This window comes from Amblyraja radiata, chromosome 31 (assembly GCF_010909765.2).
Source record: "Amblyraja radiata isolate CabotCenter1 chromosome 31, sAmbRad1.1.pri, whole genome shotgun sequence".
Classification (NCBI taxonomy): Eukaryota; Metazoa; Chordata; class Chondrichthyes; order Rajiformes; family Rajidae; genus Amblyraja; species Amblyraja radiata.
Window position 1 is genome coordinate 26,600,541 of NC_045986.1, and position 25,009 is coordinate 26,625,549.

General features: G+C 48.3%; 2 protein-coding genes across 5 annotated transcripts in view; one reads left to right on the forward strand and one right to left on the reverse strand.

Annotated features, from left to right (window-relative positions):
- plod1 (procollagen-lysine,2-oxoglutarate 5-dioxygenase 1) overlaps window positions 1–13,092 on the reverse strand; it is a 27,800-nt gene extending 14,708 nt beyond the window's left edge. Inside the window, exons 1-10 of one of the 3 annotated variants that reach the window (XM_033048239.1) lie at window positions 12,884–13,092; window positions 8,647–8,738; window positions 6,676–6,812; window positions 5,673–5,836; window positions 5,027–5,139; window positions 4,823–4,886; window positions 4,039–4,136; window positions 3,730–3,828; window positions 1,421–1,552; window positions 717–838 (exon numbers count right to left, since the gene is read on the reverse strand). In XM_033048239.1, coding sequence (XP_032904130.1) covers window positions 717–838; window positions 1,421–1,552; window positions 3,730–3,828; window positions 4,039–4,136; window positions 4,823–4,886; window positions 5,027–5,139; window positions 5,673–5,836; window positions 6,676–6,812; window positions 8,647–8,738; window positions 12,884–12,980 — 1,118 coding nt within the window. In that variant the 5' untranslated portion in view covers window positions 12,981–13,092. The remainder of the gene's footprint in view (window positions 1–716; window positions 839–1,420; window positions 1,553–3,729; window positions 3,829–4,038; window positions 4,137–4,822; window positions 4,887–5,026; window positions 5,140–5,672; window positions 5,837–6,675; window positions 6,813–8,646; window positions 8,739–12,883) is intronic. The other 2 variants (XM_033048238.1, XM_033048241.1) reach the window with 2 other exon arrangements.
- On the forward strand, window positions 4,583–23,741 carry kiaa2013 (KIAA2013 ortholog). 2 transcript variants are annotated; one of them, XM_033048243.1, is made up of 4 exons: window positions 4,583–4,623; window positions 16,988–18,449; window positions 19,429–20,282; window positions 23,254–23,741. In XM_033048243.1, the coding sequence occupies exons 2-4, from the start codon at window positions 17,483–17,485 to the stop codon at window positions 23,287–23,289; spliced, it is 1,857 nt and encodes a 618-aa protein (XP_032904134.1). In that variant the 5' UTR covers window positions 4,583–4,623; window positions 16,988–17,482; the 3' UTR covers window positions 23,290–23,741. The 2 variants fall into 2 exon arrangements, with proteins under 2 accessions (XP_032904134.1, XP_032904133.1); XM_033048242.1 differs by lacking the exon at window positions 4,583–4,623 and having other exon boundaries at window positions 16,811–18,449.
- Window positions 23,742–25,009: the final 1,268 nt, after the last annotated feature.

Here is a 25,009-nt window from a genome sequence, read left to right on the forward strand (position 1 = left end):
CCTCTGACAGTCGCCTGCTCACAACCTCCCCATTTTCACCGTGGACATTCAATCCCTCCACATCTCCATCCCAACCCAGAATGGCTTGAAGGCTGTGTGTTTCTTCACCGAGCAGAAGTTGAACCAGACCACCCCTGCACACCCAGCATCTCCTGACTGGACTCATTCTCACGTTGAAAAGCCTCACCTTCACCTGCATCTGCATCCTCCAAACCGCGGCACAGTGGCGCAGCGGTAGAGGTCCTTATGCCCCTGTCCCACTTAGGAAACCTGAACGGAAACCTCTGGAGACTTTGCGCCCCACCCAAGGTTTCCGTGCGGTTCCCGGAGGTTTTTGTCAGTCTCCCTACCTGCTTCCACCACCTGCAACCTCCGGGAACAGCACGGAAACCTTGGGTGGGGCGCAAAGTCTCCAGAGGCTTCCGTTCAGGTTTCCTAAGTGGGACAGGGGCATAAGGATCTATTACATCTGCTGAACAAGGTGAACAGAGTCTGAGTTTAACATCTCATTCAAAAATCAACACCTGCGTTCTGTGCTTCACTCACTCAGAATGGATGCCGAGTGTAGTCCTGCCTGTGGCAGCCTAAAGATTGGGTTTGAGTTTCTGTGCTTAAGCAAACAATCTTCAAATTTAGAGGCAAATGTAGCACCCACTGGGTCAGAGTAGATGTACAGTCACCACAAGACACAGTCTCCCGCCCGGTTTGCTACTCACAGTCCCATGTTGCGAGCATCTGTGTTGAGCATCTCCTCCTCTGGACCGATCACTTTCACGTTCTGGTACTTGTCGCCTTGTTGCTCTACGAACTTCCTCACATCCCGCTCGTGGTCTGTTTGCTGTTGGCACAGGAGAAGCATCTCAAGGCACAGTTTCAAACCAAGTCAGACTGCCCTACTCTCACCACCAATATTTCCCCCCCGTTTGATTCAGCATCAATCAGGATATCCGTCACATTCACAGACCACCATTTCAAACTGTTCTATTTAGGGGCAGCATGGCGGTAGAGTTACTGCCTTGCAGCGCCAGAGACCCAGGTTCGATCCCAACCACGGGTGCTGTCTGTACAGAGCTTGTACCTTCTCCCTGTGACCGTGTGGGTTTTCTCCGGGTGCTCCGGTTTCATCCCTCACTCCAAAGACGTACAGGTTTGTAGGTTAATTCCCTCAGATAAAAATTGTAAATGGCCCCTAATGTGTAAGACGGTGTTAGTGTATAGCGGTGATCGCTGGTTTGCACAGATTCAGCGAGCAGAAGGGCCTGTTCCCGCGATGTATCTGTAAAACTAAAACTAATCCTCCTCTGGCAGATGGTAGACCCAACAGTAGAGTGAATAATCAGAAAATAAGTCGGCGTATCATGCCAGCACCCTCATCTCCCCCCTTCCCACCTCCCTTTATCCCCACCTCTCCCTCACTCACTGTGTTGTGGATGAAGATTTGGAGTTGTTCCTTTGGGTAATCCAAATTCACTAAACGTTCAAAGAAGTTCTCGACAAAAGGCGTCAGCTGCTCGATAAAGATACCAATGAGGACAGTTGGAAATTTGTTGTCCTAAATAAAAGAAACATTAAAAAAAAGTAACTCACAAAATAGTTCACAAACTGGTATACAGATCCCCAAAAGATAGTGTGTAGGAAGGAACTGCAGATGCTGGTTTAAACGGAAGATAGACACAAAGTGCTGGAGGAACTCAGCGGGACAGGCAGCATCTCTGGAGAGAAGGAATGGGTGACGTTTCGGGTCGAGACCTTTCTTCAGATCCGAGTTACTCCAGCAGTTGTGTCTATCCTAAAAGAGAGTAATTGACAGGCAGATATCTCTCTGAATGTTCTGCCCTAGATTTGCCCATCAGGTGTCGGGTCCAAGGCTAGTTGAAGAGTCCCGACCCGAAACGTCACCTGTCCATTCCCCCCACAGATGCTACCTGACTGACCCGCTGAGTTACTCTTGTGTTTTTCAATCAAGATTCCAGGATCAGCAGTTCTCTGTGGCTCCAAGGGTGCATCTTGCTGTCACTCTGAGAAGGACGAAAATTTTCCTGCCCCAGCTGCACATTTGCAGCCGATAAAATTCATCCCCTCCAGTGTTACCACTCCCTTGAAGCTCCCCAGAACCACAGCCATGTGTATTAACGTGAAACGCAGGTGTTGCTCAAAGACTGGTGGGATCATTATTACCTTAAGGCACTGTGTCACTTGATTAACTATTTCACCACGTACTCCCTGCTGCTGGAGTTTAGTATTATTGTCTGTTGTCGTAAACTGATGCTCTTGGTTAAGTCCAACCAAGTGGCTCTTACCAAGTACAACGTCAGCGATGCCCAGCTTGAATTTCACCAGGACCACTCACTTCCAGACCTGATCGTAGCCTTGGTCCACACATTGACCAAAGAGCTAAATTTTAGAGGTAAAATGAGAGCAGTTGCCCTGGACATCAAGGCAACATAGAAACATAGAAAATAGGTGCAGGAGTAGGCCATTCGGCCCTTCGAGCCTGCACCGCCATTCAATATGATCATGGCTGATCATCCAACTCAGTATCCTGTACCTGCCTTCTCTCCATACCCCCTGATCCTTTTAGCCACAAGGGCCACATCTAACTCCCTCTTAAATATAGCCAATGAACTGGCCTTAACTACCTTCTGTGGCAGAGAATTCCAGAGATTCACCACTCTCTGTGTGAAAAATGTTTCCCTCATCTCGGTCCTAAAAGATTTCCCCCTTATCCTTAAACTGTGACCCCTAGTTCTGGACTTCCCCAACATCGGGAACAATCTTCCTGCATCTAGCCTGTCCAACCCCTTAAGAATTTGGTAAGTTTCTATAAGATTCCCCCCTCAATCTTCTAAATTCTAGCGAGTACAAACCGAGTCTATCCAGTCTTTCTTCATATGAAAGTCCTGACATCCCAGGAATCAGTCTGGTGAACCTTCTCTGTACTCCCTCTATGGCAAGAATGTCTTTCCTCAGATTAGGCAACATTTGATCGAGTGTGAATTCAAGGGGTCTTGGTCCAACGGAAATCAATGAACATCAACAGGGGAAACACTCCAGTAGTTGGATTCAATCCCCGCATAAAGGAAGCTGGTGTTGGATCCCTGAGATAGACCGGCACTGCCCAAGGATGTCACTGCAGTGTTTCTCAGACTCAATCATCTTCAGCTGCTTCATCAATGACCACTGAAACCCTCAAGGAGCTCAGCCCCATCCAAGACAAATGGCCTCTTAACTAGCACCCCGTCCTCAACACTCCTCCCCTTCACTCCCAGTGCACAGAGGCCTGCAATATGTGTTATGTACAAAATGCACATCAGTTACTAGCTACTTGGCCGGGTTACTCTGACAGCACCTTGCAGATCCACAACCTCAATCCACAAAAGTATAGACGATGCCTGGGAATATTCCCAGGTTCCCATATAAGATGCTCACCATTCTTACTTGGGAATACATTTCCAGTCCTTCTTCATAGCTTGGCTTAAAACTATGAACCGCCCCCCCACCTCCCTCCCCAACAGTACCATGAAAGTACCTGCACTAGAAGGACTGCAACAAAAAGCAGCCCACCGCCCCCTCTTCTGGGGCGATTACAGACAAGCGGTAAATGCCAGCCTTATAGCCAAAGTGCATTAAAAGATTGTGGGATATGTAATATTCTGCAGTACCGACACAAGAACAGCACAATGCACTGCATCCCCCACCTCGCTCACCAATTCCCAAAAGAATTCTCACCTTTTCTGGCAAACTTATGGTGTCCTTTTCACACTCTGTGCAGCCAGTTTCAAAGGTCCACACTTTTGGAATGTAGTTTCCCAAATAGTTGAGCTGCATCTTAAATATAAAAGAATTCAAAGAATTCAAATAATCTGAGATATTAGAGCGAAGGAAGTGAGGGGGGGTGTAGTGAGAGTGTCGGGAGGATGACAGAAACGGACAGTAACAGGGACACGGAAAGTGACTTCAGACCGAGTTGGTAACAAAGGGACAGGAATGGATGCAAAGTGCGAGTGGTAAATACTGCGACCTCAGTCTCGTCCCTACCTTGGTGGGTCCGTTGCCATGGATGATGACTGGCAGCGTATCGTAGGCCAGGTTCCGGGCCCTCACTCGCGCTTCCTCAAATTTCAAAACCACTTCATCTGTTAATCAGAGAGAAAGAGTGAGGGGAGAGAGAGGTGGTGGGGGAGAGAGAGAGGTGGTGGGGGGGAGAGGTGGTGGGGGGGAGAGAGAGGTGGTGGGGGGAGAGGTGGTGGGGGGGAGAGGTGGTGGGGGAGAGAGAGGTTGGGGGGGGGAGAGGTGATGGGAGAGGTGGTGGTTTGGGGAGAGAGGTGGTGGTTTGGGGAGAGAGGTGGTGGGGGGAGAGGTGGTGGGAGAGAGAGAGGTGGTGGGAGAGAGAGGTGGTGGGAGAGAGAGGTGGTGGGAGAGATGGTGGGGGGGAGAGGTGGTGGGGGGGGAGAGAGGTGGTGGGAGAGAGAGAGGTGGTGGGAGAGAGAGAGGTGGTGGGAGAGATGGTGGGGGGGAGAGGTGGTGGGGGGAGAGAGGTGGTGGGGGGAGAGAGGTGGTGGGGGGAGAGAGGTGGTGGGGGGAGAGAGGTGGTGGGAGAGAGAGGTGGTGGGAGAGAGAGAGGTGGTGGGAGAGAGAGATAGGTGGTGGGGGGGAGAGGTGGTGGGGGAGAGAGATGGTTTGGGGAGAGAGATGGTTTGGGGAGAGAGATGGTTTGGGGAGAGAGATGGTTTGGGGAGAGAGATGGTTTGGGGAGCGAGGTGGTGAGAGGAAAGGGGGAAACAAAAGAACGAACTGGGTCAGAATCCCAACCCTCACCTACCCAAAGCTCCATTCAGATTCTGGAAGATCCGACACTTGTGGTCCAGGGTGATATTCAAATTTGCCTGGAGAAAAATCAGAAAGATGTTAGCTGAGCATAAGTCGACTTTGCGTCATGGCCCAGGAGAGTTGGTGCCAGTTCCTACACATTTCCACAATCGCCCATTGAATTCAATCTTGTTTCATCAGTCCCCTTGGTTCTTACCCTCTTCTCGGCATCCAGGTAGATGTTTGTGTAGAAGAGCTGATCATCATCTTTATCCTGCAGATTCCAGGGCTCCATGAGTAGGTAAACATTAGGAGCAAAGCCAATAAATCCTGAAATCCCAGAAAAGTAATGATGGACATTGTCATCACATTGTCATCCTCTCCCTGCCACAGGGAATTTAGAGAATCTAGTACAATGGCAGCAGCTACAAACACCCAGACTACAAATGAAGACACATACACATGAAGATATAAATACACTTGCCTTCATTGATTGGGGCATTGAATATAAGAGTCAGGAAGATATGTTGCAGCTTTATAGGATTTTGGTTAGGCTGTAATGTGTGCAGTTCTGGTTCTCTGCATTATAGGAAGGATGTGGCGGCTTTGGAGAGGGTGCAGTAGAGGTTTACTAGAGTACTGGCCTGGAGTGAAAGATATTAGCTCTAAGGAGAAATGTGGATTGTTTTCTTTGGTGCATCATGTATTGTCTTTTTGCTGACTGGTTAGCAGGCAACAAAAGCTTTTCACTGTACCTCGGTACATGTGACAATAAACTAAACTGAACTGAGACCGTTAAAATCTTCCACTTTGCCCGTTAACCCATAGACAGAAAGCTGCACAGCACAAACCGTGAAACCCACCTCCAGAATTGAGGAATCGTTTCCCGTCGCGAACGTGGGGATACTTGACCTCAAGGTGGCGATTGGGCCAGATAAAGACTTCGGCAGAAAAGACCACGCTGTGCTTAGTCTGCTGAAACTTCTTTAGTAATTCTTCAGGTCCTGAAGCAAATATCACATCATAGCTGCAAGACATCACAAGAGCAAACAATGAAAGAAGGCTTTGCAAAGCTATAGCATACAACACATGACGTGTTCAAATCACAAAACTGGAGCCAATTTGCACAAAGCAACATTTCACAAGCAAATATGTCAGTGGTCATAGAATATGCTCCAGTGGTGATATCAGTTGAGGGGATAATGTCAAGTCAACTTTATTTGTCACATACACATACAAGATGTGCAGTGAAATGAAAGTGGCAATGCCTGCGGATTGTGCACAAATTACAGAACAGAATAGAACTGAATCAGTATTTACATGTTAGAAAATATATTTTTTTTAAAGTCACAACACAACAGTAAATTAGTCCCTGGTGAGATAAGAGTTTACAGTCCTGATGGCCCGTGGGAAGAAACTCCGTCTCATCCTCTCTGTTTTCACAGCATGACAGCGGAGGCGTTTGCCTGACCGTAGCAGCTGGAACAGTCCGTTGCTGGGGTGGTAGGGGACCCCCATAATGTTGCTGGCTCTGGATCTGCACCTCCTGGTGTACAGGTCCTGCAGGGGGGCAAGTGTAGTTCCCATAGAGCGCTTGGCCAAACGCACTGCTCTCTGCAGAGCCTTCCTGTCCTGGGCAGAGCTGTTCCCAAACCAGATTGTGATGTTGCCAGACAAGATGCTTTTGTACAGCCCCAGAGTAGAAGCACTGAAGGATCCTCAGAGAGACTCAACCTGTATTATCCAGGAGACGAAGGATAACTCCATGTTCATCTTAGGAATAGTGTAATGGGAACTTTTATCACAGCCTGAAGGAGGAAAAGGATGCACCTTACACTGAATGAGACCCACACTGGCTGGCTGTACCTGTCCACAAACAGAATGACAAGGTCCTTTGCACTGGCGTACGGTTTCATGGCTTCCTTCAGGATCCGAACTTTCTGCCCCCCTCCTGCAGTTTGAGCCACATCTCCACCAGTCCAGTCTTCGCCCATACCCAGCACCTGGAAACAAGAAGAGATACAACCCGAGCATCAAATTACCCATCCAGAGGAAGCCAACTGTTTAACCTCCGCCAAATAAATAACAGGGCTGAACTGACCGCTTCCTTGGGAGCAGGGACTGGCCTCTCTGCTGAGGTTGGCTGAAGAATTGCTACACTGACTTTGTGTCTGCCTGTTATCTATCAACCCTCGGGATATCTGAGCAATTGCTCTAAATATCTTTATGATGCGCTGAGCAATAGTTATTTGTGATTGACAGTTGGGGGAGGGAGGTTGCAAGAGCTGATTTTTAGAGAGTTGTATTCAGTTCCAAAAAGTTCCACAACCTGTTGTGGAGTTGAGGCAGGGACTATTGCAATGTTTAAGAAACATTTAGACAGCTACATGGATAGGGTAGGTTTAGACAGATATGGTGGGACTAGAGTAGATAGGGCATGTTGGTCGGCATTGGCAAATTGGGCTAAAGGTCCTGTTTCCACGCAGTATGACTCTATGACTTGCTCCTGGGCTTGGCCAAGGCAGCCATTCACAGGTCTAGGCAGCAGCTCGTGGAGAGAGTCTTCACCCTGATTGCCTGCACCTCTGCTGAGGTTATGATTGAGTCCAAGTGTCCCGAAAGAGTCAATGCACAGTATTCAAGATTTCTGCAGCCACTAACTAGGGTGCATCATAGTTGTGGAAGACAACGTCTTAATTTATTTACATTTTCTTTTTCGACACTTTGCATGACATAGAATTTTTTTTTTCAATGTAAAAACAGGGCCAATAGGAAAAAAAATCACCAGAAATTTCCTGCAGTCCATCTGTGGTTTCCCAACAGCCTGGCAACCAGCGGAGGTTACTGCTCTGTAACTCTGAGCTTACACGAGGGTATAGGAGGCATTAAGGGAGCTGCTTTTTTATTGGAAGAGAATTTAACACCAAGAATAAAGATACCTGATGTACAGCCACAGTGGCTGGCGTACAGCGAATAGCTTTAGTCTCCTTATCTAAAAAAAGGGCATTTTGCTACAGGGATAGTGTTGCAAAGATTCACAAGATTACATCCTGAGGGAGTAGGTTGGTTGTTTAAGGAGAGACTGAGTGGGGCTGGCCTCTGCTCTCTGGGGTTCCAAATTACTAGGTGACCTAATAGAAGCATACACAATTTCAGAGAGGTCCACAAGGTAGATTAGATAAATGTTTCCCTTGAGAGAGGAGTCCAAAACTCAGGTGTCACAGTCTCAAAATAAGGGATAGGCTTATTGAGGAGAAAAATCTTTGTCCAAAGAGTGGCTAATCATCGTGATTCTCCGGAGAGCTGTAGAATCTCAGTCACTGATTGCATTCAAAGCTGAGGTCTGCAGATTTCTGGATATTGGAGAGTCGTATGAAATTGGGAAAAGGTAGGCAATTTCTTTGGATATAGTGGATTATCCATAATCCAGTGGAATGGAACAGCAGGCTCGAGAGGCTTAAGGGCCAACTTCTATCAGTTCTCCAATGTTCTTATAAGGTTAAATCTCTCTTGGCAATGTGAAACCTAATGTTCAGAGCCAGGATTGAAGGGGCACGTCTGAGAACATTGCATTCCCGCCAGACAACCCCAGACACAGCAAATCAGCACAATCGGGACCTCAGGCACCGAACAACAGGGTAGGTTGGTGCATTAGTATGGGCTTTAGATCAGAAATGTATACAAGCAACAATGCTGGGTTAAAAGAGCAGGAACCGCAGTGGTTAGTTTTTAGGGAAAAGCACAGCATTAATATTAGACAAGCTTCTGACACCAGATAAGTTATTTTCATCAGATTTTAGTGTTAGGCGTTGAATCTTCAGTTACAAATTGCATCACCTTAACCGTGTAATTGAAGAAGTTTGCAGATCTAATAAAACGTTTGAATCCATCGGTTTCTTTCGTGGCAACAGTGAAAACCAAGAGCTTTTCTGCATAAACAATGAAAAGTGACCGATTAAACAAGAGACGCCACTCATAGTCCCATTCCCAGTTCTTACTTCCCGAATCACAGCCTGCCCTTACACCCTTCCATACAGCATATAATCCTCCAGCATTTTCACCACCTCCAACAGGATCCCACCACTGGCCACATCTTCCCATCTCCACCCCTTTCTGTTTTCCGCAGAGACCGTTCCCTCCGCAACTCCCTGGTCAACTCGTCCCTTCCCACCCAAACCACCCCCTCCCCAGGTACTTTCCCCTGCAACCGCAGGAGATGCAACACCTGTCCCTTTACCTCCTCCCTCGACTCCATCCAAGGTCCCAAACAGTTTTTACAGGTGAGGCAGAGGTTCACTTGCACCTCCTCCAACCTCATCTACTGTATCCGCTGCTCCAGGTGTCAACTTCTCTACATCGGCGAGACCAAGCGCAGGCTCGGCGATCGTTTCACTGAACATCTCCACTCAGTTCATCTCAACCTACCTGATCTCCCGGTGGCTCAGCACTTCAACTCCCCCTCCCATTCCCAATCTGACCTTTCTGTCCTGGGCCTCCTCCATTGTCAGAGTGAGGCCCAGTGCAAATTGGAGGAACAGCACCTCATATTTCGCTTGGGTAGCTTACACCCCAGCGGTATGAACATTGACTTCTCTAACTTCAGATAGCCCTTGCTTTCTCTCTCCATCCCCTTCCTCTTCCCAGTTCTCCCACTAGTCTTACTGTCTCCCACTACATTCGATCTTTGTCCTGCCCCCTCCCCTGACATCAGTCTGAAGAAGGTCTCGACCCGAAATGTCGCCCATTCCTTCTCTCCAGATGCTGATGTTGAATTACTCCAGCATTTTGTGTCTACTTTCACCCTTCCTGTTCCAACTCAGATTCAAATTAACAATCCGGCCTTTCCACCATGGCCAACATCTCAGCTCATACAAGGCCCTCATCCTCATACAAGGCCCTCATCCTCGCGCTACTCCCATTGTAACCCAACCAACCCCGTCTTCACCCCCACACTCCTCATTACATCCCACACCCTAACACACTGTGGGTGGATTCCCCACTGCAGCTCCCAGCTTGAATCATTCCTTATTATTGACTCAACAAACAATGGACATCAACACTTTCAACCAGTGAGCAACCCCCCTCACACAGCTGAAGACCTATGAGACAGAGCAGGCCGGCTCCCTCAAGGCAGAAGTCAGGATCGTGACGATACACATTTAGGGCGGCACAGTGGCGCAGCTGGTAGAGCTGCTGCCTCACAGCCCCAAAGACCCAGATGCAATCCTGACCATGGCGCTGTCTGTGTGGAGTTTGCACATTCTCTCTGTGACCATGTGGGCTTTCTACAGATGCTCCGGATTCTTTCCACATACCACAAGATGTGTGAATTTGTTGGTTCATTGGCCTCTGTAAATTGCCTCTAGTGTGTAGGGAGTGGATGCAAAAGTGGGATAACATAAAAATAGTGTGAACGGGTGATTGATGGTTGATGTTGACTCTGGTGGGCCAAACGGCCTGTTTCCTTGCTGTATCTTTCAATCAATAAAAAAACCCCATTCAACTTGCCTGAATGAATGCAGCTCCAACAACACTCAACAACATTGATACCATCCCGGGCAAATCAACCAGTTGCATTTCATCTCCACCGGCATGTAAAAGATTAGTTCTCTCCGCTGCCGGCACACGGTGACTGCAGTGGTCCCCACGTACACAGAGCGCTCCCCACCAGTCAATGTCCTCCACCATCAAGAAGGGCCCCATAGCAGAAGCGTCCACGTCGCGGGAATGGAAACTGGAAGTATCCCGAGCTAGTTCTGCTACCACCATCGTCTGTTGCGACAAGTGATGGCTCCCACTGTTTGTCACCGGAATCTCGCATCCTTTTCAGGACGGACAATGACAGCGAGGTCAACATTTGTCACAAGATGGACACGGAAAGAAGAAGAAGAAGAAGAAGAAGATCATCAAGAAGGACAAGAGGGACCAACCCCTGCAGCCTCCCCATGAAGACAAGATGACAAACGCCCCCTGACCTGGGAATACAGTAGAATGCTGGTGCATCACTGTTACTGGCTCTGTCCTCGAATTCTTCGCCCGACAACATTAAACACAAGGTGCTGGCATAACAGCAGGCCACGCAGCAGCTCAGGGGAATGTGGAAGGGCCCCATAGCCCATTTGTGTTTTTCTCAAGACTCCAGCATCTGCAGTTCCTTGTGTCCTCACCCATCATGGAAGATCCATCACTTGAGAAAGACAGTGGTTCACCACCTTCTCAAAGGTGGCATTAGTCACTGGCCTTACCAATGACATCCAAATGCTGGAAACTAATTTTTTAAAACTGCAATGCATGCTTTCTCTGCAGACCAGACTGAACAGTAACACGGGCAAGGCCAATGGACCATGGACATTACTCCTGCTTGATCATCCTCTGGGCAGTCAAGGTCCCACGTGGCCCACACCTGAAGTCAGGGCACTGGGTACACAAAAATGCTGGAGAAACTATTGACACAGTACCTGTTTATTCTTGGTGGATAACATTCTCTTATTATGGGAAAATCAGCTATCAATAATACTCAATGTTTAAGAAGGAACTGCAGATGCTGGAAAATCGATAAATGCTGGAGAAACTCAGCGGGTGCAGCAGCATCTATGGAGCGAAGGAAATAGGCAACGTTTCGGGCAGAAACCCTTCTTCAGTCTGTGGAGGGAATGGACAGGTGATGCTCCGGGGCAGTTCGAATATTCTTCGCACAAAGGATGGTGGATGTATGGAACGAGCTGCCGGGAGAGGCAGGTACTATCGCAACGTTTAAGAAGCATTTAGACAGGTACATGGATAGGACAGGTTTAGAGGGATATGGGCCAAACGCTGGCAGGTGGGACTAGTATGGATGGGACATGTTGGCCGGTGTGGGCAAGTTGGGCCGAGGGGCCTGTTTGCACGCTGTATGACTCTATGACTGGACCTAAAAAGTCGTTTGTCCATTCCCTCCGTAGATGCTGCCTGACCCGCTGAGTTCCTCCAGTGGTACACAAAATTGCTGGAGGAACTCAGCGGGTGCAGCAGCATCTATGGAGCGAAGAGTACTTTGCTCAGAACCCAGCCGTCCATTTCCACAGCATGGTGTGAGTTTGGTTTATTTCCAGTCCTCTTCTTCCACTTCTTTTCAAACGACCGCTGTTACATTAAAAAATAAAATGCCATCTGAGCAAATGTCTGGTTGCCCGGACACTGCCGTGCCAGCTGGCAGAAAGGAAATTGTAATTTTCTTCATAAACAGAGATGTAATTAATTCCATCACTTGAGATGGGTCGTGAGAGAGAGTGGAATCTCGGCTCCGCTGTGAAATCGGAGACGAGGGAGGAATGTGGAGAGACCCGAGGCTTGGGACTCTGCCCCCGGAGTTGGAGCGGTCGGGGTGGGGGGCTAGACTGAGGCCGAGTCCCAGAGGACCCAATCCCCCCGCGGCTGGCGGCTGCAAGGGCTTGCTGGAGGTCGGGCCGACCCACCCCCTTCCACGTCAGCACCTCCACTTTCAAACAGGGGATTATTAAACCCAAAGCAGATGCAAAGCTGGCGGCCAGATGTAACACCCTACATATGTTCTCCTCTCACCACGTCCCCAACAAGCGCCACCCCCCCCCCCCCCCCCACCCTCACGACTCTCTCACTGTTCCCAAAACACAGGTTTCCATTCACCCCTCCTGGAAAGAAAGTAAACTTAAAAAAACCCACTAGACTCCCCCCTCAATCCTCGCGGACTCCTCATTCCTCCCCGACACCCCCTCACTACCTCAATCTCCTTACTCCTTTCTGATCCTCCTCGCCCCTAATCAAATCCCCTCACTCATTCCCGACCCCCCTCACACTTCCCTGACCCCCCCCCCCCAAATCTCTCACTCCTCCCTCAATCTCTCATCAGACCCTACCAGATCCCCTCATTCAGCCCTGATCCCCTTTATTCCTCTCGTTCTTCCCTCAACCCCCCCCCCCCCTCGCTCCTCCCTGATCCCCCCTCAAAAATACCTACACGCTCCCCTCCCCCCCCCCCCCCACCACCACAACCTCCCCTACTCAGCGATGCCCCCCCTGCTTCTCTCCCTTGCCCTCCTCTCCTTTCCCCCATTACCTTTAAGGATCGGCCTTCCCCTGCTTTCACCCTCGCAACCGGGGAGTTGGGAGAGTAAAACCAGGCTCAGAATCGGCCAACAGACTCTGTGATCCATCGCTGCTCCCGCTCGATGTCCTGCCTTTCTGCTGCTGCTCGCTGTGCTGTGGACTAGGAGGAGGCCGAGGACCACCCCTTTCCCATCACATCATCGCGTTGTGCAAGGCAACGCTTCGCTTTAAACAGGCCGGCCCCTCCTCTCTTCTCGGGGGAACCGGGGCGGCTGACCCGGCTCACGTACACACAGTGAACAGCAAGAACCATCCCCACACACCTACCCTCACACGAACTCATGATCACTTTCCCACCACGTTACTAAACAACCACAGACTGCGGTGAGGGTCCTGATCCCACTGTGGGTGTGTTAACCAGTCACGATTTTGATTAAAAGAAAGACACAAAGTACTGGAGTAACTCGGTGGGTCAGGGCAGCATCCACGTTCTCCTATCCTGTCCCGCTGAGTTACTCCAGCACTCTGTGTCTTTTTTTTTGTAAATCAGCATCTGCAATTCCTTGTACACACACACGCCTTTACTTAATCTAGAGAACACTACATCTCCAAATCCAACGGGAAATTTTCCAGCTGCTGCCCATAGTTATTTTTAACAGCAGGATCAATGGGACACAGTGGAATGTTGGAAGTTGAGACCATGTAAGTAGTTATTCCAGCCTGACATACCTACAATGAAATCACCACTGATCTACGCTCCAATTTATTGGACGACGTCAGCGGGAACTCTCGCCCGTCCATTCCCTCCACAGATGTTGCCTGACCTGCTGAGGTCCTCCAGCACTTTGTGCTTTGCTCAAGATTCCAGCATCTGCAATTCCTTGCCTCTCCTGAGTTCCAATGTCCTTGTGTCCTTGAGTCTGAGTTGAGACGAGTCTGACTGAAAGAATAACCTTTTGCCACTAGAGAAAGTCAGGAGATCCGCGGAAACACATTGCAGGCCAGGCAGCATCTCTGGAGAACATGGACTGGTGACGTTTTGGGTCGGGATTCTTCTTCAATCCAGACCCCAAACGTCATCTTTCCATGTTCTCCAGAGATACTGCCTGACTTGCTGAGTTACTCCGGCACTTTATTTCTTTTTTTGTAAACTAGTATCTGCAGTTCCTTGTTTCTACAGGAGATGTGCGGTTCCTTGTGTCTCTATGCTCCAGCTTTATTGGCCCGCACCCTTTACTGCAAAAAAACTGTTCAAAAAAACTGTTAAACTGAGATTTACAAATAACAAGTAATGTGGGATCAATTGCAATTTGCACCCATTAACAAATTTCACCACTCTTTCATGTAATGACAAAACATTAATCATACAGGAGGCCATGCAGCCCACTGTGACTGTGCTATTGTAATGTTGCTACCTAACCTAATCCCAAAATAGACACAAAAAACTGGAGTAACTCAGCAGGTCGAGCAGCATCTCTGGAGAAAAGGAATAGGTGATGTGTCGTGTCAAGACCTTTCTTCAGACTAATCCTAACCTAATCCCAAGGGGTCCATGACTCCACACTGCCCTTCAAGTCCATAGAAATGTGGTAACACCCTTCCAGCGAGTTCCAGACCCTACCACCATCTGAGTAAATCTTTCTACCAGCTTCCTTAAATCTTTCTTTTTTACTTCTCTGTCAAAAAGGAAACATGTCCTTCTGATTCATCCTATCTAGGCTACTTAGATTTTTTCAACAGTTCAATTACATCTCCCCTCAAAGAAAACGACCCATGGTGCCCAATCCAGCAGAGTCACAGAAACGGATCTGCAATCATACAGTACATTACAATCGCTCCACGCTTTTAAATCTGTGGACTGTGGACTGTGAATTGCTCAATTGTAATCATGTATTGTCTCTCCACTGACTGGTTAGCATGCAGCAAAAGCTTTTCACTGTACCTTGGTACACATGACAATAAACTAAACTGAAACTTAACTGAAACTTCAGAGGAATCTCTCTAGATCACCCTCTAAGACCGAGTAAAGGATGGAAACTGAGAACCTTGTGTAACTTGGTGCGAAAACAATAACTCTCCCTCAAGTTCAGCAAGGCAAAGTAGATTGTGATTGACTTCAGGAAGTGACACCATACACACTCCCTGGTATACATTGATGGCACCGAAAGAGAGATGGTTGAAAGCTTCAAGTTCTGAGGAATAAAACTCACCATCAATTAGTCCTGGACCAGCCACATTGAATCTATGGCCAAGAAAACATACGAACGCGTCTACTTCCTTAGAGGGCTCAGGAGGTTTGGCATGCCCCCAACAACCCTCACCAACTTCCACAGATGTGCCAGAGAAAGCATTTTATCGGGATGCATCACAGCATGGTTTGGGAAGAGCTCCATCGAAGACCGCAAGAAATTGCACAGAGTTGTGGACGTAGCCCAGACCATACTCAAACCAACCTCCCTTCCATGGACTCCATCTACACTCCATACTGCCTCGGCAAGGCCAGCAGAATAGTCAAGGAGCAGTCACATCCTGGTCACTCCCTCCTCCGATCAGGCAAGAGTTACAGAAGTTTGCAAACGCACACCTCCAGATTTAGGGACAGTTTCTTCCCAACTGTTATCAGGCAACTGAACAATACTATCACCAACTGGAGTGCAATCCTGATTTTCCAACTACCTAATTGGAGATTGTTTAACTTTCTTTAATTGGACTCTTTAGTGTACTGTGGACAGCTAGATTGTATTCATGTATAGTCTTTCCTCTGATTGCATATCATGGAAACAAAAACTTTTCATAGCACCTCTGAACACGTGACAATAATAAACTGGAAAAGGCGTGACATCGCGGTGCTCAGCAACACTCTTTCCTCACCTTCTCTCTGGGGCAATCCCTATCAGTTTGTCCAGGATTCCCTCTCCTGCTGTATCTGACATTGGAGACACAAGGAACTGCAAAGGGAGAACTTCTTTAAAGTAGGCATACCTTGAGGAGATTTCGCAGTGGGGCAGTAAATGGAGACACAAGGAACCTGATATTGGATAGACACTAATGTTCATGATTTAGCCTTGCGTGTTGGAGCAGGATTAGGCCATTCAGCCCATCAAATCTACTCCGCCATTCAATCATGGCTGATCTTACCACTCCAACGTAACCCCATTCCCTGCCTTCTCCTCATAACCCCTGACACCCGTACTGGTCAAAGTAGGGGCTGAGACCAGCTGAGTTACTCCAGCATTTTGTGTGGACATTCTGCCCAGCTACGGGGCGGGGCATGGATCCGGGGCGGGGCCATGGCACGGGGCGTGGCCATGTCGCAGGGCGGGGTAGGGGGCGTGACCATGTCGGGGTAGGGGCGAGGCCATGGTGTAGGGCGGGCCAGCGTAGGGGGCGTGGCCATGGCACGGGGCGGGGCTGTGTTGGGGACGTCGCCATGGCACGCGGCGGGGCTGTATTGGGGGCGTGGTCGCGGGGCGGGGCTGTGTTGGGGGTGTGGCCATGGCGCGGGGCTGTATTGGGGGCGTGGTCGCGGGGCGGGGCTGTATTGGGGGCGTGGCCATGGCGCGGGACTGTATTGGGGGCGTGGCCATGGCGCGGGACTGTATTGGGGGCGTGGCCACGGGGCGGGGCTGTGTTGGGGGTGTGGCCATGGCGCGGGACTGTATTGGGGGCGTGGTTGCGGGGCGGGGCTGTATTGGGGGTGTGGCCATGGCGCGGGGCTGTATTGGGGGTGTGGCCATGGCGCGGGGCTGTATTGGGGGCGTGGTCGCGGGGCGGGGTTGTATTGGGGGCGTGGCCATGGGGCGGGGCTGTATTGGGGGCGTGGCCATGGGGCGGGGCTGTATTGGGGGCGTGGCCACGGCGCGGGGCTGTGTTGGGGGCGTGGTCGCGGGGCGGGGCTTGTTCCGGGGTTCGGCAATCGCTTCGGGAGCTGCTGTCGCAAAACTCTCCGACACTTCCGGGCGAATCCAACCGATGGCAGCGAATCCAACCGACGGCCGTGAGAGTGACAGAGCTAGGAAGAGAGATGGGAATAAATAGAATTAGAGGTGAAAGCTGATGATCTGACGGTGGCATCTTCAATAACAAAGGGTCGAGATACTGAGAGATGTGTGAGAGAGATATGCTGAGGGCAACTGAGATGGAGATGCAGTGAGAGTGAGGTTGAGGCAGGAGGGAGCGAGGACAGGAGGAAGGAACCAATATAATCAGGGAAAAAACAACACTGTCTTGACAATATATTGGAAAGAAGGAAGAAGTTCAGGGCTTAAAATTACAGTCAGTATAAGAGACCAAGAGTTTTTTCTCTTCCAGCTTCTAGTCACAGAAATCACCGAATTAGTTTAAAAGAAGGGGATAAAGGAATGGTTTTGCTGACGCTGATTGCAGTGTCCTTGAAAGTAAAAGCAAGATTATTGTTGTGTGGAGCAAAGGGGGTCTGATTCACAGTTAAAATAGGTTAACTGAAAAGTATGTATTGATGTATTTTTTGTTCTCTCCTGAGAGCTGACAGTCAGGAAAGTATTAGAGACAAAGACACTGCTGGATAACTGATAGGTTTGATTGGAGGCTGGAAGGGATAGGACCCAGGGAAGGGAGCAGCGGCCACAAGATGTGGTTGCAGCAGCGATTGAAGGGGTTACCCATGTTACTCTCCAGTAGCTGGGCGAGGAGAATGCTGGTATGCCTTGGGATTCTGCTCATCTTTTACTGGTACCTGAGCTCGGAAGGTGGATTCAGGCTGTTCCCTGGTGCAGCAGATCCCAGGACGGTCACAGACGGTTGTCTTCAGGTAGAAACCCAGCGGTGGAAGTCAGCCATAGACCATGGCAATGCCTTGATGAGTCACATCGACGGAGGTAGTCTGGGGCAGTTATCTGGCCCAGCTGTGGTTGGCAATGGTCATTTGGTCGTGGATGCTTTCTCTAATCAGCTTTGGGTGGCATCATCTCCTGCCTCGGGCCTTGCAGCCGTCCACCTGACAGACTATGTACCGCTGGTATCTCTGACGCCACTTGGTATCCGCTCAGCATCCAGAGCTGCACTCATCCACTTCCAGGAGGGAGTGGTGAGCTTGCTGCAGTGCATCCAGGTCGGATCATCGCACACGACCCGCGAGTGCGTCACTCTCCGTGAAGATGTGATTGTGCATCGGAGCCGTCCCCATCTGATTCTACAGAGGATTCACATCTCCAACCCCACAGACCGAGTGACTGTCTTCGAAGTCAACAAGTCGCCCGTCATAGGAAACAAATTCTCCTCCAGCCTGGAGAAACAAAACAACCAGGAGTTCTTCCTCTTAGCAGGGAGGGCACTGACGGAGGAAAGGGAGACCATCTTGGTGGTGGTAGCCACAGAGAAAGTGGCCACCAGGCTGCAGGTGGCTGCAAAGTCTGAATTCACAGAGCACGTGGTTTCGGTGGTTTATACACTTGTGCTGAAGGACTTGACAGATGTGGAGGAATCATTCAATAAACTGAGGAAAGCAGCAAAAGCAGAAATGTCTGAGCTGCTGAAATTGGGAGCAGAAGAACTCTACCAAGAGCATCGGAAGGTGTGGGGCGATTTAATAAACTCAGGTAAGCCACCACGTGTGGATAGGATTTTTCTTCACTGACAGCTTCAGTAATTCCGTGTTATACTCCTACTCTTCTGCAGAACCACCATTGTGGCAATGCGGTGGCACAGCTGGTAGAGCTGCTGCCTCACAACGCCAGAGACTCTTGTTCAATCCTGATGTCCAGTGCTGTCTGTGTGGAGTTTGCATGCTCCCCCTGGGACCACATAGGTTTCCTCCCACTTCGCAAAGACGTGTAGGTTTGTAGGTTAATTGGCCACTGTAAATTGGCCTGAGTGTGTCAGGAGTGCATGCAAAAGTGGGATAATAGAACTTGTTTGAAAGGGTGATCAATGGTCGGCATGGACTTGGTGGGCTGAAGGGCCTGGTTCCATGCTGTATCTTTCAATCAATCAATCCTTATTACCCAGAGAAGAAAGACAATGTTCGTGTGAAAAGGACAAATGATGGCCGTCTGAGTGTTGCAGTTAAGTGATTCCATCTCTTCTCTTTGTCAAAATGGAGTTATTGCTTGTTTTAGGGTATTTGAGATATGCTTACACAAAATAAGTCTTCTCTGAGTACAATTTGAAAATATTTATACCAGAGAAGTAAGAAATTCCATCACAGAGAGCTGAAAGAAAAACACGTTTTCCTCATTTACAAGAAAACTCCTTTCTGTCAGTTGCCTCCTTTTGTCAAAGTAGGGCAGAATACATCAGGCCGGGCTATGGAACTGAAGCGCTACATTGCTGAGAACTTTATTCTCCACTCTGTATCTTTGCCTTTACACAACATAGCATACTTGAGTTTGACTTGATTGTATTTATATATAGTATTATCTGATTTGTTTGGATAGCAAACAAAGCAAAGCTTTTCGCTGCATCTTGGTACATGTGATAATAATTAACCTAAGCCCAGTGAATGTGTAATTTGAATGTGTGACAAGGTTGGCTGATTGAGCTGAGATAGCCGTCGTGAGCTGCCTGTTTCTGTTGCAGGAGTGGAGATGAAGAAGATTATGGATGCTCACACGCCCTCCAGCGTGATCGTCAACAAGACTCTCTTCTACGTCCTCTCCACGTCGCCTGCTCCTCTGCTGGACCCGCAGAACGGCGCGGAGGAGCGGGAGAAGCTGGAGGCCAGCCTGAACTACGCCGACCACTGCTTCACCGGCCACGCCACCATGCACGCGGAGAACCTGTGGCCGGCGCGCATTGCCGACGTGGCCCACCTGCTGCAGCTGTCCAATCTGTGGCGGCTGACCCTGCAGAAGCGAGGCTGCAAGACCCTGGTGGGAGCCGGGGCCCACGGCATGATGCAGGGCATGGTGATGAGCTTCGGGGGCCTCCAGTTCACCGAGAACCACCTGCAGTTCCAGGCCGACCCCTCTGTCCTGCACAACAGCTACCTACTGCGGGGGATTCATTACAACAAGGATCTGATCAACCTGGCCGTCTTGCTGGACGGCGACGAGAAGCCTTTCCTCCACGTCTCGGTCAAGCCTCAGGAGAAGCAGGTCAAGCTCTACGGCTGCGAGGCGGGCTGCATGAACGACCCTGTGGAGCTGACCGCCGAACTCAAGGGGCACACCTTCCCCGTCATGGTCACTCGGCCCATCACACCCCTGCTGTACATCTCCACGGACTTAACTCACCTGCAGGCCCTGAGGCACACACTGCACCTGAAGGCCATCCTCGCCCACGAGGACCACATGGCTGAACAGTACCCCGGCCTCCCCTTCCTCTTCTGGTTCAGCGTGGCATCGCTCATCACCTTATTCCACCTCTTCCTCTTCAAGCTCATCTACAACGAGTACTGTGGCCCGGGAGCCAAGCCGATATTCAGGAGCAAGGTATAAATCTTCTGCGGGAGCCCTCTCTCTGCTTTTTGCTACCTGGGAGCGGTTCTACATCCTGACTCTTGCAACCTTTCTCTGAGATGGGGTTACTGGCGCGGCTCTGGTGCTGAGAGGGACGTAGTTTGCTTCTCTGGTGTCACCTTTTACAGCTTTCATCAGCACGAGTATCCTGATTCAAAATGGAACTCCTCCTTTCCTGAGTGACCTATATATCAGCTTCATAGATTGCAGTACAGATCTTAGATTTTAAATAAGGTCAGAGCTTGCACTACTGTAAGTGAACACACCCTCATTTAACACGCTGAGAAATAAGCCCACACTGATCAGACGATGCGATAGCATTGTTCCACCTCCTTATTCTGAATGTTTGTTTGTGGTGTATGCTTGGGGTGATTTTGTGTCATGGAATGGGGAAGTCAAGACAGATATTTAATTCCTGAATTAATCTGAGACGGTGCTTGCTTTGCGTCATCAGTCTGTCCCGCTGGGTGTGACAATGTGCACGAGGTGTGGGTGTAGGGGTTGTGGGTAAGGGGACAGAAATCTTGGTAGGTCCAGGATTATACAACCAGGTCCCAGTTGGCTGTAGAATGTGGAGCGGAGCCCAGTGGAACCAGGGATGCAGCAAGGGTCTTGGTGTGGTCTGATGGTGCAGGGTTAGGTGTTGGTATCTCCAGAGCAGAATCTCATGTAGTTTAGGGTTCAATATAAACTGGAGTGTAAACTCCTTCCATCAATGTCACCAACATTCCTTGGAGAAAATATGTTCTTTCTTATTTGAGCGAGCAAAGTTTTAGAGAACTCCTGATGTTGTGCCATCATTCCCTGTAGATGGGTGAACTATCCTAAATTGCCACCTCTGTTATAGGAACGCATTGAACACTGTGAAACATCCATAATTACTATCCAGACTCACTTTACAGACTGACCTTGTTCATCATCAGCAGTTGGAAATAGACTGGCTTTTAAACCAGGGGAGATTCATTTGCCAGAAAGACATTTCTCACCTTTATTGTCTTGCATCTAATGCCAAAATGTAGTTTACCAAAATGAATGATGGACTGCCCCTGCAGTTAATCCTACTTATCACACAGACCGTTGCTAGGACATAGAGTGAGGTTTGATTATAGGTCACAAGGAATACGGACTCTGTACATAAGCCTAATGCTTGAAACAAGAATCGGGTATTAGGAACTGGGAAGAAGTCTTAGTTGTGGAATGTGAAGAGTGGACAGGTTAAACTGAGAGTGAAGATTGGGGGCTGGGAAGTTGATCAAGTGAGGTTCCAAATCCATTCCTCAAACCAGAGATTCTCCTTCTGATTGCTGACAACAATGGAAAATGGCATGTGGCAGATTGTGGCTTTGTGTTGCATAGTTGCCTTTCACTACTGCCCCTCACAGCACATGAACCTGATGTAATTTGCAATAAGCTAATAGAAGGGGACCTAAAAGGGTGGCTAATATTCTAGAGAGCGTGTGAGCTGGTACTGGAGGGCACTTCAGAAGCCTTGTGGTGCAGGAAGTCAAAGGATGGGCAGCGAGTGAGAACGTTGATGCCTTTGTTCAACAGAGTGATTCCTCTTGGCTGGGCTTGGCTGCAGAGTCACCGCCCCTTTCATTCTCCCCATGCTCAGTATCAGCTGGGGGACGATGTGAAGAGGTGAATGATTGGTTTGGTTGGTTTTATTAAATGATTGAGCTCATTTGTGAATGCACTGTATACGTGTGTGTGCGTGTGTGTGTGAGCGTGTGCGCGCTGTTCATATTTTAGGAAAAAAATAACCATTGCTTTGCCTGTGTGGCTTTGAACATAGAACAGTACTGCACAGGAACAAGCCCACAATGCCTGTGCCAAGTTAAACCAATCTCCTCTGCCTGCACATTCCCTCGATTCCATGCATATCCATGTGCCGGTTTAAAAGCCTCATTAACATCACTACGGTATCTGCTTCCACCACCACCCCTGGGCGATGCAGTTATAAAGACCCAGGTTCTTTTATGCTGCTCTTAAACCCCAAAATATCGTTGCCCACCAACAGCTGGCCCTGCTATTGGAAAGGCCATGCTCCTTGAAATATCCGTACTGCAGACCAGACTTCTGTCACATTCTGACATTTAGTAGCAGCTGGCAATAGATTGGCTTCAAACCAGTCCTGAGATTCATTTAGCGGAAGGATATTATTCACTTTTCTTGTGTTGCATTTAGTTCCGTGTTATTTATAAAACAGACGGTGAAGATTTGTATCTGGCCGTGCAGTGTGTGTGAGTCTGGTCCTGTCAGTCCGTACCCAGCCCCGAGCTCTAGGCTCCATTCTTTCTGTTCCCCCAGCCTGCTCTTTAGATCAATGTTGTCCATGCAAAGTTTGTGTTCTTTTAGAGGTGATCAGAGATAGAATTTTACTCGCCTCCCGCTACTGTGCTCACACACTAGTTTACAAAGCAGCATCTGCAGAACCTACGACCAGTTCAGCACTCCTGCCTGTGTGGTAGAAAATATATTTTTAATTGCTGAAGTCATCCTAAAACTAAATGCCCGTAGCATTCACAATAATTTCCCAAACCATACATTGCCATTCCCCCTAATCATTAACATCCTGTACTACTCCCCTAGTTATTGATATCTTCCATTATGATTGCCCTGAACATTGGTACCTGATTGATTGAACCATCTGTTGTTGTTGTTATTGTTGCTCACTGATGGTTAACTTGTTAGTGCTGTTCACTCTTGCTCCCCTTTCACTTTATTGGTGCCACAGTCAGGATAGTAGAAGTGCCCTTGTCGATTCTGATTATTTCCTTCAGCTTCTTTAACGAGTTTTCCGCTCTGTGTGTGCTGGCTTCCCAAGTCTGTTGGTTACAGTTTTCTCTTTGTTAATTAAACAGGATGTTGTAAGAATTTGATGAAATGATTCTTGCCACTTTTCATCATCCCATCATGTGTCCATATGGTTGTTAACATCTAGGTTAGAGGAAGTGACGGAGCCGTCAACATCAGCTGAGGACACGTCTACAAACCAGCTCTTTTTTTGATCAAGAACTCTGCTTTAATTTATTTTGCTTATAAAAGATGTGAAACTAAACTAGACACTGGACGTTAAAGTAACTTTCAGCACGACTGTGGTGTGGTCTGAACTGCTCATCGTGGTGAGATTCTCCTGGCTTTCCAGCCACAAATCCATCTTTATCTGCAGTAAAAGTGCCCTCGCATTTTCCAGAGTAATATAGGCTTTGTGGTTCCTGGCATTGGGTCAGTCTGCTTCTGAATCAGCCGTGTGTCGTTTTCATTAAAATTTTCATTTCGGGAAAGAATTGTGGGGGAGAAAGTTTTTGATCCAAAGTGTTTTGGAATGAAATTGGTGTGTGATTTTTTTTTTTGATTTTTTATTTTAATTTTATTTTTTTTATTACTATTGATTCTGTTAACAGTTTGAAATAAACACAATCCCTGCAGCAAATGACTGCTGATTTGATCTTTGGATTGAATGAGAACTGATCAGATCTGATGTTTGCAGAATTTTCAATAATTACTCTCAGTGGTGGAGTACAAGGATTATGCTGGTATTTCAGCTGTAAAATCGGCACTGATTCCATTATCTCAAAGCTGTTGTTAAATTCAACATTTATTTCATTTTAACTCCGGTGTGAAATAATTTATTTTGTGGTCTTGCTTCCTTTTATGGAAATGTGTCAAAGTTCCTGGTTGTTCAGTGTTTTGTGTCGTTAGTTACAGGTGCTGCGTTCCATTCCTGGTTCAAAGCTCACCTTGACCATACACTAACAGGCAAGTGTGCACTTCACACTCTCCCTGCGCAGGTCACATCTAACTCTCCCCAGAACTGCAACTGCTCATCCCAGGAAACTCCCTTATAAATTTATTTGTACCTTTTGGGCTGCACAAAAAACAGGCCCTTCAGCTCACCATGGCCACACTGACCATCTATAGCTATTCCATTTTCCAGCATCTTGCTTGTAGCATTCTGTAGCTTGTCAGTTCAATTGTTCTTTTAGATATTTCAGTGTGAGATGCTCCGCTTTCACCACCACTCTCAGGCATGCATCTCTAATGCTCTCACATCCTTTCTATAATGTGACAAACAGAACTCAACATAGTATTTCAGTTCAGTCTAGACCGTTTTTAATGGCAGTATATTGTTAAAGTTCAGCATGACCTCCCTACTTTTATATCTGTGCACCCAAGCATTGATAAAGCTAAAAATTGTGTATGACTTAATATCCCCCTTCCCAATATATTGTACATTCCAGGCCGACGACAGACACAAAATGCCGGAGTAACTCAGCAGGACAGGCAGTATCTCTGGAGAGAAGGAATGGGTGACGTTTCAGGTCGAGACTCTTCTTCAGACATTCCAGGCCCCTCTGCACTAACATCCTGTTTACTGTCCTCTTTACAGTTCACAATACTGCCAGGTCTTGTGTCATTATTAAGTGTAGGAAGACTGGTTTGAGCCTAGAAGTCTCAGTCATTTACATAGATTAAGATAAAGGCCCAACATCAATTCCCACTTTTAATTCACATCTAATTCAGAAAATAACCATAAACTACCACCTTTTGTTACCCATTACTTCGCAGACCATATAGCCATGCTGCACTTCCCTTTCTTGCTGAGTACTTTATCTCTGATTATAAGCCCATTCCCTAGTAGCCTTAAAACAAAGCCTTGTGGAAATCCATGTACAGCACAATAATTGCATTTATTA

Excerpts from the sequence above, each read along its gene's own strand:
- kiaa2013 (XM_033048243.1), top strand. The coding sequence starts at position 17,483 with ATGTGGTTGCAGCAGCGATTGAAGGGGTTACCCATGTTACTCTCCAGT. Across the intron at positions 18,450-19,428 it reads GGGCGATTTAATAAACTCAG|GAGTGGAGATGAAGAAGATT; the intron begins GTAAGCCACCAC and ends TTTCTGTTGCAG. Across the intron at positions 20,283-23,253 it reads AGCCGATATTCAGGAGCAAG|GTTAGAGGAAGTGACGGAGC; the intron begins GTATAAATCTTC and ends GTTAACATCTAG.